The sequence below is a fragment of the Neomonachus schauinslandi genome, chromosome 4 (genome assembly GCF_002201575.2).
Source record: "Neomonachus schauinslandi chromosome 4, ASM220157v2, whole genome shotgun sequence".
In the NCBI taxonomy this organism is placed as follows: domain Eukaryota; kingdom Metazoa; phylum Chordata; class Mammalia; order Carnivora; family Phocidae; genus Neomonachus; species Neomonachus schauinslandi.
In genome coordinates this window covers 47,315,890-47,328,911 of record NC_058406.1, presented here as the reverse complement: position 1 = coordinate 47,328,911, position 13,022 = coordinate 47,315,890, and the positions used below count along the sequence as shown (strand labels likewise).

Here is a 13,022-nt window from a genome sequence, read left to right as displayed (position 1 = left end):
TGGCCCAGGCAGCTGAGCTGAGTGCCTTACTTATATCATCTCTGTGAATCCTCACTATCATCCTGTAAAGTAGGAACTATTAATATCTTCATTTTAAAAATGAGGGAGCTGAGTCTTAGGAAGGTTGAGGGTCTTTCTCAAGTCACACAGCCAGAAAGAGGGAAAGCCAGGCCCTGAGTCCTGAGCCTGGGCTCACAGCCCTTACATCATGCTGCCATCCCTTCTACCTGTCAACCCTCTGCTACTTCCTCCTTTTCTGGGTGTTGGATCTTCTTCACTGCAGCAGCAGGGACCCTCTTTTATGGGAGGGTCTCTTACAATGTCCTCTGATGGATTTCACTTGTCTCTCTCTCTCTCTCTCTCTCATTAAATGGGGACCTCTGGGCCCTGCTTTTATTTAACCCCTGGGCTCCAGTGCTTTGCACAATACCTGGCACAGAGTAAGTACTTCAAGATGTTTGTTGACTGACTCACAGTGACCTTTTCCCCCTACTTGCTGAAGTTTGTATGTCCTCTCTCCAAACTCATCTGACTTCCCACAGCTCTAGAATCAACATTAGTGGTTACTCTTGGGTCTGAGATGGCGTGTGAGTACGTGTATACATATGTGTATGTCTGTGTGTGTTCATGCATGTGTTATGGTATCAATGAAGGAACTATCCTTTGTTGTTGTTTTTTTTTTTCTTCAAATACTTGTCTACATCAAAAGCTTTTAGCCATTGTGTTTCTTTAGTTTCCTTTAATCTGGAAGCTTTCCATAGCCTTTCTTTGATTTTATGACATAGATATTTTTGAAGAATATAGTCCATTAAAAAATAGAATGCTGCCCATTGTTGGTTTGTCTGATTTTTTTTTTTTTTTATGATTAGATTCAGGCTATGCATTCCCAGCCAGGCTGATGCTGTGACCTCAGGCTCTCACATCTGTGGGCCCATGATGCCCATCTACCCATCTGAAATTAATTTTGATCACCCAGTCAAGATGCTGTCCCATTTCATCCCTGTATAGTTAATGTCATTTCTCCTCTTGTAACTAATAAACTATCCGTGAGGAGACATTTTAAGACCATACGTACATCCTGTGACTTGTCAAAATTCCCTCCTGGATCCATTCACAGTTCCTACCTGTACCTATTTTTAATATGATGATTGCAAGATGAGGATTCTGTCATTAAATGCAATATCTGGTTCTAGACTGGATCCTGTACAGGAAGGGAAAAACTGCCCTGAAGGACTTGGGAGTTATTGGCAAAATTGGAATATGAATAGAAAATTAAAGTGCTCTATAAAAGTTAAGTCTATGGAAATTCACTCTCAAACAACTCAAAAATTCATATACATGAATTTTTATACATGAATATACATATACGTGTATATACATATATGTATATGTATATGTGTGTGGAAAGAATGTACAAACGATATAGCAAACAGGGTGAACAGTAAAAGGTAGTTGCGTGGGTGTGTTTCTGGTTATTATCCCTATTCTTGCCACTTATCTGTAAGTTTGAAATTATTTCCAAATAGTAAGTTAATAATAAGCTTTCGGCCACCTATAAAATAAACATTAGATTTCCTACCTCCAGCCATACAAGTCTTTCATTTAATGGCTGCCACTGACTCAGTCAACAAGTGTGAGCTTCACCTGGACTGACTGAGCCCCAAGGTCTAGTGGTAAAGGAGACCCTCTGACCCTGTGTGAAACTTCTGTCTTTCTGGTGGTGTCTGCAGAACCTGCCAACTACATAATGGTAGTATTTTGAAATGGAAGAGTCTAGTTCTGGTTGCACATGTCTCGCTTGTCTTTATTAAAAGATGATACAGAAATGATGAAGTGATACCTAAAGGATCTTGGATATACGATGAGAGGACAGAGGTCCCTGATGCAGTGATGCAGGACCCTCTGGCACTGGCACCTGCAAGCTCTCTTCAGTCTCCTTTCATGATTGCTGCATATTCCTTCTGGTGTTCAACCAGCTTCAGGAATACTTGATATTTCTTGTCATAGTATCTGTGGGAGAAAAATGAATATGTTGAATGATCTCAGATAAAATCGTTATGCAGCTTCCCCTTATATTTAGAAGAACAGGAATGTATCTCTTATGGTTGGCCAGACATCTCCCATTTTCTGAATGCTTATAGCATCCTGAGCAATGGATCGGCATGATTCATAGCTATTATCTGTAACCTACATGGGGTGTTATTATCCTCATTGTAGAAGTAAAGACATTTGCTCAGAGAGGCATATCTAAAGTAGTCTAGCTCAACACCAGCAAGGCTGGAATGCAAACTGAGGTCTGTCTGACTTCACAGCTTCTGCTGTGACATACTAAAAGGGCCCAGGCTCAACACAGGCCCTTTATCACTCCCAGCTTCAATAAATATGTCAGATATGACTAGCCCCAGGTCTGATGACTGGCTTAAAAACCACAGCCTGACCAGGGATGAGACTGAACATTTTCATCACCCTTTGTAGATTCCACACCTATGTTTCCTTTGCAGACACCTTTATCTGGAAGTAAAACCCCGTGAAAATGTCCCTAATGTTTTCCCTGTAGATGTATCCTGCAGTCCAGCATCCCACAGTGGACCTTGCTCTCCCTCTACTCTCTGTCTGGGTCCTGGTAGACTTGTTATCCCTGCACCTGTTCGAATGTAGTTGGGCCCTGAGACAGAGGGCAGAGCAGCCTGAATTTGAAAGGGATAACAGCAGCTAGAACAAATTATATGTGAATGCTTGCAACTTTGTCCTTACTCCCCTTGGGTGGGAGGAGCTGATGTGGGGCGAGGGGTTGATGATGCCAGTTTAGCATGTCTCAGTAGATTCTGGAATGTTCTGGAAAGGAGTCCTCAGGAAGGAGTTTTGGTGCAAGCTTGTGAATCAGAAGAAAGAGACTGCAAAAGCAACCCTGGGTATACATAGGGACTTCTTGTAACATGCAGAGCTAAACAGATTAATGAGTTCTACCTTAACCATTCTTACAAATACAGAGTCAAGAGGTGAACTCTGAAGCCTGGGTTTGAATCTCAGCTTGGCCAATACTAGCTGTGTGACACTGGGTATATTACTCAATCCATCTGTGTCTAAACTTCCTCACCTATAAATGAGAATTAGAGGACCTAGCTCAATAGAGCTGTTACGTGAATTAAATGAGGTAATGCATGGAAAGTGCTTTGAACAGTGCCTGGATCTTAGTGAACGTTATCAGTGCCAGTTATGGTCGCTACTTTAAAAAAAAAAAAATAATATTCCAACAATATCATCAATCTTGCAATAAGTAGTTTCCAGTAAAAGCTGCTCTACGGGCTTGACATTTATTAATCATAGAATGATTGTGGAGGCAGAAATTTTCTCCTTCTAATGATACTCTATGACAGTTTAACATTAAATACTTCTTACGTTATATGAGATGGATTTCCTGACTCTGGAATCTCAAAACTGCTTGAAGGAAGCTTGGGTCAATAACTTTCTCATACACTTGAAGATTTCCCATTTTAATCCTGACAATTTTGCAGCAATCTTTGTTCACTGGTCTTATTCTTTGTACAGTGAAGAAGCATTGGCTTTGCAGGCCAAGAAGTCTGGGTGACTTTGGGCAACTACTTTAGATGATGGGAGTCTCAGTTTCCCTGCTGTAAGAGGGATGATAACCATACTTACAGCATAGAGTGACTGAATTTTAGACACGAAATACTTTGTGAGCTGTCACGTGCTCACAAATAGGGACTGAGGTTGTTTTTATATTCTTCTATAATCCTGGAACACCAAAAGATGGATAGACTGCATTTATCGTTGTTTACACATGGAAAGCTGAGGTCCAAGGCACACTTCCCCCCTCTGCTTTTTTCTTTTTTCAAAAAATTTTTTATCATAAAATACACAGAACATAGGGGCGCCTGGGTGGCTCAGTCGTTAAGCGTCTGACCTTCGTTAAGGTCATGATCCCAGGGTCCTGGGATTGAGCCCTGCATCGGGCTCCCTGCTTGGCGGGAAGCCTGCTTCTCCCTCTCCCACTCCCCCTGCTTGTGTTCCCTGAAGGCAGACGCTTAAGGACTGAGCCACCCAGGCACCCCATAAATAAAATCTTTAACAAAAAAATACACAGAACATGAAATTTAGCCATTTTTAAGTGTACACTGCAGTGACATTAAGTACATCCACGCCGTTGTGCAACCATCTCCACCTTCCATCGGCAAACTCCCTTCATCTTGCAAGACTAAAACTCTGCACCCAGTAAACAGTAACTCTTCTCTTCTTCCCGCAGCCCCTGGCAACCACCGGTCTACTTTCTCTCTCTATGAATTTGACTCTAGGTACCTCATAGGAGTGGAATCATATAATATTTGTCCTTTTGTGACTGGCTCTTTTCATTTCGCATCATGTCCTCAAGGTTTGTCCATGTTGTGGCATTTGTCAGAATGTTCCTCCTTTTTAAGGCAGAATGACTTCCATTGTATGGATACACCACTTTTTCTTTATCCATTCACCCACCAATGACCACTCGGTTGCTTCCATGTTTTAGCTACCGTGAATAATGCTGCTATGATCATGTGTGTATAAATATCTCTTTGAGATCCTAATTTTGGTTCTTTTGGGTACATACCCAGAAGTGAAATTTCTGCATCATATGGTAATTCTATTTTTAACTTTTGAGGAACCACCACAGTGGTTGTATCGTTTTACATTCCTACCAACAGTGGGACAAGGGATCCAATCTCTCCACATCCTTGTTGATCCTTGTTATTTTCTGGTTTTTTATTGTAATCATCCTAATGGGTGTGAGGTGGTATTTCATTGCAGTTTTTGACTTGCATTTCCCTAATGATTAGTGATGTTGAACATCTTTTCATGGGCTTATTGGCCATTTGTACATAAGCTTTAGAAAAATATCTAGTCAAGACCTTTGCCCACTTTTGATTTGGGTTGTTTCTGTTGTTGTTATTGAGTCTTAAGAGTACTCTGTATATCCTATGTATTAATCCTTTATCAGATATATGATAAACAAATATTTTCTCTAATTCTGTAGGCTGCCTTTTTACTCTGTTGATAGTGCCTTTTGGAGCACAAATTTTTCTCCAGGGCACTTTTCAGTGACTACTCTGAGTGCACAGCTAAATTCGGTCTAGACATAAGATGAGATTTGGGATCTTCCTAAAAAGCATATTGAACCACGGTCACCAGATTATGCTCTCTGTGATCCTGAATTTTAAAATCCACCGAATCCCCTCTCTTCCAAATTCTCCCCACACTCAGTGAGTGGCTTCTGTGTAGCACAGACCTCAGTAAATGTCTCATACAGATAATAATGTGATTTGAGGTAACAAGATGCTGAAGAGAGTCATTCAGAAGGAAATGCCATCTTTCTACTTGTAAACCTTGGGGCTGCCTGTAGATGGTGCCAGAGCACCACGTGTGCTGCCTCCACAGAGGAGGGCTCCTGGTGACTGAGGAGCTAAACATTCTTTTCAAAAGAACATGTGGATTTACTGAAGGAACTTAAAAACAGACTTCTCTCAAATGTCTTGGGAGGGTCAGCAAAGAGATGGAGAAGAATAATCTGTTTCTACAAAAAAAGGAAGCTGCTAGCCTAGGGTCCCAAGGCCACTGGGAGCTCAGACCTCTCCATGTTCCTGATGAGTTCCCCCCCACATAATGGCCTGCCTCTCTGACCCCAGTATTTAGGGAGGGTTTTATATGCAGAGGGTTAACAATCCAACTCCACTTGGAGACCTTCTTTAAGAAAAGGAAAAGAAATTAGATTGCTTTATCCAAGGATATTTCCAACTCTGTTAAATACCAATCATGCTTTGGTGGGATCAACACTTTTACCTATTATAGGAGGTGGAATTTGTTTTTATGCTTAACTTCAAATACAATTATAAAGTCACTTGCACAACTGTTCTCCATTTTTATTTTTAAATTTTTTTTATAAAGACTTTATTTCTTAAGTAATCTCTATGCCCAGTGTGGGGCTCAAACTCATGACCCTGAGATCAAAGTCAAATGTTCTTTAGACTGAGTCAGCCAGGCACCCCTATCCTTCCATTTTTAAACTCACTACCAATGGCTTAATATAGGTCTTTTTCATCTGTCACTAGGTTATTGAAAAAGCCTTCTGTGTGGCCTCTCTGCTTTTACCCGTGGGCCTTCTAATCCATCCTCTGAGAGGGATCTTTCTAAAATCTGCATCTGGCCAGGTCCTACCACTGCCTAAAGTTCAGTATCCCCAATCTGCCCATAGGATGAGGTCTGAAGTCTTCAGCAAGGCCTCAAAGTTCCTTATGAGATGACCCCTTCCACCTGCCCTCCCCCGAGTTTCACCTCCTGCCTGTCCCCAGCTCATACCCTGCATTTCAGAATTCGGAGTTGTTTACAGTTATCTGAACATGGCATGCTGTACCCACCTTTACAGCTTTGCGTTTGTTACTCCCTCTACTGAGGATGTCCTCCCCATTTCTTTTTTTTTTTTAAAGATTTTTTATTTATTTATTTGACAGAGAGATAGAGAGCACAAGTAGGCAGAGAGGCAGGCAGAGGGAGAGGGAGAAGCAGGCCTCCCGCAGAGCAGGGAGCCCGATGCGGGGCTCGATCCCAGGACTCTGGGATCATGACCTGAGCCGAAGGCAGCGGTTTAACAGACTGAGCCACCCAGGCGCCCCCCTCCCCATTTCTTTTAAGCATTAAAGTCAGCGTAGACTTCATCTCCTCTCAAAAGTTTTCTCTCACCCCTACATGGTCACATTCCTTTCTTCCTTGGGCTACTTTGTTACCTGGTAATACTCCTATTGTAGAACTTACCCTTTCCTTCTGAAATGATCTATGTGCACATATAAGATTATGTCTCATTCTCCTGTAAACCCTGTTTATAGGCAAATTAGCATAATGCTGTGAATATAGCAGGAACTCAAAAAATTAGTCTTTTGTAAATTGGGCTTAAAATACTGATCAAGGTCATGTTGTAGTTCTCAGTGCCAAGTGATGCAAAGGGCAGAAAGACAGACAGATGCTACTGTGTTCTTTGATGGAAGATATATGAGATCCCCATTTCAGAACAGAAGACCAGATGTACTGCTAATAACCTAGGGGAAAGAACCCTGGTCTGGGAGTCAGAAGTCTGTATTTGACCCCCAGGTCTGGCCCTATCTAGCTCTGTGACTTTAGGTAACAAAGTGACATCACCCCTCTGGGACTCGGTTGTATCAACTATTAAATGAAAGAACTGGATTCCTGGCTCCCAAGGTTTACTCTAGCTCTCCAGTTACATGTCTTTGTATGTCCTCATTCCTCAGCACGGTACATATAAAAAATATAAACTTACCTTTTATCCTCAAGTCTGGGAAGCACGACCTTCCCAACTTTGCTCATTCTTGCCATTGCCTCCTGTTGAATGGAAAACAGAACACAAAGAGCTGAGTTGGAAAGCTAAGATCAAAGTGAGGTTTGTCACAGGCAAAAACATTCTAATTAGAATTCACTTCCCCTTGGGGCAACTGGGTGGCTCAGTCGTTAAGCGTCTGTCTTCGGCTCAGGTCATGATCCCAGGGTCCTGGGATCGGTCCTGGGATCAGTCCTGGGATCGAGCCCCACATCGGGCTCCCTGCTCAGCAGGAAGCCTGCTTCTCCCTCTCCCGCTCCCCCTGCTTGTGTTCCCTCTCTCGCTGTGTCTCTCTCTGTCAAATAAATAAATAAAATCTTAAAAAAAAAAGAATTCATTTCCCCTGAAGATATTCAGTGAGTCCATTTTTTTTTTTTCAACTTATTCTCTTTGGTAGTAAGAATAAAACCCAATGAACATTAAAAGTTACATCTATGACCACACAGCCTGGGCTTAAGAAATGATTCGGTATTGAAGGCTCCAGGGCCTAACCAACCCCAACAGCAAAGCACCATTGTGATCATCTGCAGGGAGGGGTGGGAGGAACTTATTTTGTCTTCTCATTACCTGGACTTGAGGGCTTAAGAAGGCAACACAATCAGCCACTAAGCGCATTGTTTACTTAAACTCAAGATAACTATAACTGAATGGAACCCACTTTGCACCTGCTCTTTAGGATAACATTTTTAAGACCTCTTCTGTTCAATGTAAGTTCTTTTTCCTAAAACTGTGAGCACAGATGTGAGGCCTCCGGGCTGAGTCTAATTTAGTTGAATTGTGGACTTCAGGACATTCTTGTCTTTACAACGGGGCAATCGGGCAGACAGCGAATGGCAGCGTCTGCGTGGCCATGGCCGATGTGTGCAGCATCCAGATCAACCACAGCTTGCGTGGGCTCCGTTATAGGAATGAGAGGGCTAGGTTTCCTTGGGCAGTCTCCCCAAGCTGGTAAAGCAATGGAAAAGTTAGGGGGAATGAAGTGAACCCAAACTCTGGAGTCTGACAGACTTGACTAGGGAGAGGGCAGGCAATGGCCTGCTTCTCAGACAGGCCTGCCTTAGGAATGGTTATTGAGCTCTTATTGTTCAGGATGTAGTCATCCTGGGGTCACATATGTACAACCTCTTATTCCATTAACATGTTTGTTAATTACTCACTAATTTAATTGTCCTTTTTTAGTTCGTGGTTTAGTTCTTTTAACGTGGTTTCCACATTAAAAGAACTAAAAAAGGACAATTAAATTAGTGAGTAATTAACAAACATGTTAACGGAATAAGAGGTTGTACATATGTTAATTAAAATTAACATGTTTGTTAATTACTCACTATGTACCAGACATTATGTTAGATTTGCATAAGGCATACTCTTTGTCTTGGGGAAACTTACATAGTAGCTGGGGAAGACATAATTTATATATTATTTATATAGATTTATTTATATTTACATACATGTATATATTCCATATATTATTTACCACTGATTCTGGTATGCCACGTATTTACTGGTGCATGCGTTCCTTATCTTCCCTCTCACTCCTTGCCCTCCCCAGAATGCAAGCTACTTGAGGCCAGGAGCTTTGTCTACTTACTGCTTACTCAGCACCTAGGATATTCATAAAATAAACCAAGCCCCTTGTATGTGTCAAGAGCAGCATTCAACAAAAAACAGAGATGAAGATTGCATGGGTCCTTTCATCATGGGGCTCACCATAGAGTGGAAGAGACATTAACTGTGATCAAAAGAGAGGGTGATAAACACTTTGCTAGAAACAGATAAATATCTTTTCAGTAGTTATTCAAGGGTTAGGAAACTTGATACTGTTTCATCTGCTAATCACTTACACATACTTCCACTCTGGCTAGGACATTCTACCAACTCTTTCCCAAGGATGGCATGAACATTCTGAAAGAGTTCTCTGGTTTCCCAGCTCTCAACAGATTTAAAAGTGCTGACTAGGAATCAGAGATGCTGAGGTTAGCAAGCACAGTGACAACAGAAAGAAACGGCAGTCTTAAGAAAGGAGATTTTCTAAATTATGAAAAATTACTGGAAAGGAAACCACGTTAAAAGAACTAAAAAAGGACAATCTGGGGCCATTTTGTGGAGGGATGAACAGCCAAACACATCTTGAGGTTGCTGCTATTGCACTTCACAAGGATATTTGAAGGGCTCTGCTCACCCTGTGTTTTCCTTCACAGACTAAGTTTTGATTCCCTTCAAGTGAGCCCCACGTCTTGTGGAGGTGGCCTCGGCGATCCCCAGCGTGCACTCTGCCTGCCACTCATTCTCTTGTCCCATCCTTGCTGCTTCTTTCAGAGTAGCACTCTGCAGGATTTCCAGAGGGGTTCTGCCTCTTCTCGCTCCTTGGACTCCTGAAAATGCCCTCGGGAAATACTCCTCTGGTTTGAGCTTACGCCTCAGCCCTGAGACAACATCCCAGGACTGCTTTCGTGGGTGGGACCCAGGAAACTTGTGTTGTAGAAGGTGCTCCACAAATGTCCCTTCCCTTCCCACTGAAACAGATGTGTGGACATACGGCAGATGGTAGGGCTTTCTTCCTTTCTTCACGTTACCTCTCCTGTTTTTTGTTTTTTGTTTTTAATAAATTACCTGGAAACAAACACCGGCACTGGAGATTTCAAGGGTTTAAAAAGCGGTTCTTTTGTTCCCTAAAAAAATACAGATTTAAACATTAAACTTAGCTCAGGTATTGACTCTACTGAGGAGGCTTTTTCTGACTCATCCCTGCTGCCTGCCTCCCACCTAGACTGAATTATTTGCTCCCACAGCAACTTGAGCTACCATCTATCCTAGCATTTATGACATGGCACCACAATTTTCTGTTAGCACACCAGCCTCCCCAACTAGACTGTGAGCTCCTTAAGACAGGAACTGTTATAATTATTTCCACTGCCAAACTCAGCATCTGGTATATCATGTGCACTCTGGGAATGTCTACGGGATGAATGAACTTAAGGGTCAGACACGTAACAGAATGCTAAAATGGAAGTTTTGGCTGAGATCTAAAGTTGACAGATATAAGATACCAAAGTGAGCTGGAAATAGACCACCCTGAAGAATTTGTAAAAAGGGTGGTTGAGGACCCTTTTTACAAATACAACTCTTAAACCTTTTATCCACATGGAAGGACAGAAAAAGAAGTTTTTTTTTTTTTTAGGAGCGGACTATTGGTTTATTGTGCATCAGGCCTACTTCCAGGGGAGGGGTGAGAGGAGTCTTCACAAGTCAAGAGAGCAGGGCTTCACTGAGAACAACAGGGAACCTGATATGTGTCCCTGAGGTTGTGGGATACAGTGGACTGAGTGGGATGCCCATGTGGAAGAGAAGGGCTGGCTGGCAGCTTCAGTGTAGAAGTGAAGGAGCCCGCACCGGGGTCAGCCAGCACTGCCAGAGTCTGTCAGACTCCAAAACGCATGGCTGGTTCCCATGGACCCTAGGTGGCCCACATATGAGAGAGCTGCCATAGATTGTCTCAGATACCGTCCAATATGGCCACCTCATGAGGCAGAGGGAGTCTGCATAAAGAAGCTTGAGATGACCTACTTGTTGTCTTGGGAATGAAGAGTAAACAATCTACTAGAGTAGCATTAACAAGGACATGATATGATACGTGGGAGGCTTCCAAAAGTAGAGGATTTAAAAAAAAAAAAATCTATGATGGAGCCTAGCTACAAATACCTAGTAGGCGAAAGGAACTGTTCAGATAAGAACTTTCTAAACCCCTGACCTCTCTTCCCCATACACCCTCCAACTACCTCAGAGGAACAAGAAAAAACTGAATCTGCTGGAGAGGGAGTAAGTGGGGAGGAGAGAACACTGATCACAGCTTCGTCCTCGCACCTGCAGCAGACCCCAGCTGGAGAGTGGGGAGAGGTCTCATCTTTAGATGAAAACTCATTTGATGATTATTATATATTCCTTGATAATCTAATTTCTGAATTTGGGCCATGTCTCACAACTTAAGGACACCATAAAACTTGTGTTACCTAAGACAGACTTTGTACTTAATCTAAGAAAGCAATGGAACTACCAGAATTTTTAACCAGGGCAGAGAAAAACTTGTTCTACTGCACAACTGCTCAGGGGACGGTGGGAGTAACAAACACAGTCGTTTCTCATTGCTATCTCAAGAATCGTGTTTGTCCTCAACAAAAGTTACATATGCACAATAAACACTGGATGAAAATATACTGGAACATTAACAGGTTCAAGAGCGTGGGTGGCAATTTTTTTTTTCTCTCTTTTTTGTCCTTTCTAAATTTTCTGCAGTGGCATATGTGGATTTGATAATTTAAGGATAATTTAAAAAAATACTGCCTTCTAAAAAAAAAAAGTTATGCTTATATAGGCACTCAAAACGACTCCTGTTCCTCCGGTCTCCTGGGAGGCAGAGCTCATTACGGGTACTGGGCCCAATGTGGAGGATGCCTGGAGAATCACTGTTGTCATCAGACACAGCCCTGCTGGCTTTTCTGATTTCTCCAAATCACTAACACAAAGCCAAAACCTCAGGAACCCACTGGCTGCAATAAATCTGGAAATTACCACAGCATAACAATATGAATTTATTATGGGAATGCTGACACGTGCTAAATATAGTCACCCCCCACAATATATTTCTGTTCAAAAGGGTTTGTTTGAAGTTGGCCTCAAAATTCATACTTTCTGTCAGCAGGCAGGGGCCGGACAATCTTAATTTGCAGCACGCTACCCTCTTTGTGTGAGAGTCTAGACAGCACAATGAATACAGTGACTTTTCTCTTTCCTTTTTGCCCATACAATGAAAGCTTTTTACAAACAAAATATTTTGTAAAATCGCATTTTAATCACTTCTTTTCTTTCTCTCTATAAGGCAGCGCTATAAATAAACCATGAAAGTTCACATTTGATTGTCACTTCTGAAAGCAAGGGAAGGGTTTCTGTAGGAAAAAATAGGGGCCCTGTACCATGGTCATGAAAGACTGCATTCATGGGGTCTGACCCTCCCCTGCCGGGTCAAGGCTGAGATACCAGTCTGCACACACTGCTCACCACTCCACAGGCCGCAGCACCAGCAATCGGCAGGCCTGCGTGGGCATGGGAAACACTCAGTTCTCATGGGTTATGGCCTGGCTTGGGAGCTAGCAAAGGGTTTTAAGGCTACACTGGGGTGAGTTACCCAGGGAAATTAGGTTAAGGGAAGAAAGGGGCTCTTCAACACCCACGGAGAAGATAGGGATCCCATGAGTGGCAGACACACTAATATTGGCAATTTGAGGAATGGGGTATCTGGTACCTTCTCTCCTAGCCAGGGGAAGTGAAACCATGGCCTTGAGAATTTGGAAAGGCTATCAGGTAGTCTAAACCTAGGCACCAAAGGGTCCTGCAAGCTTGGCAGTGTCCAGAGTCACAGTCTACAGGGAAGAATGATCAGGACCTAGCCTGGTGGGAGCTATACTGTGCATTCCCCAAAGGCAAGAACCATGTTACTGCAGGTGTCAAGCCTAGCACAGTCCTGGTACTCACAGGTGCTTGGTTAATGTTTGCTGAGTCGCTGAATGAAAGGGTGAGGACTTTCATCATGAGGGCAATGTAAGATCATGTAAGCCAGTGTTTCTGAAACAGCACATGTACTCCAGGGAGTGCA

The 13,022-nt window shown here is 42.6% G+C and overlaps 1 protein-coding gene across 4 annotated transcripts in view; it reads right to left on the bottom strand.

Annotated features, from left to right (window-relative positions):
* Nucleotides 1–1,780: 1,780 nt before the first annotated feature.
* Nucleotides 1,781–13,022, bottom strand: part of FGGY (FGGY carbohydrate kinase domain containing) — a 388,228-nt gene continuing 376,986 nt past the window's right edge. For all 4 annotated transcript variants that reach the window (XM_021683954.2, XM_021683958.1, XM_044914038.1 and 1 more), the window contains 2 exons: nucleotides 7,319–7,380; nucleotides 1,781–2,010 (listed from right to left, as the gene is read on the bottom strand). In XM_021683954.2, the coding sequence (XP_021539629.1) occupies nucleotides 1,929–2,010; nucleotides 7,319–7,380 (144 nt within the window). In that variant the 3' untranslated portion in view covers nucleotides 1,781–1,928. The remainder of the gene's footprint in view (nucleotides 2,011–7,318; nucleotides 7,381–13,022) is intronic.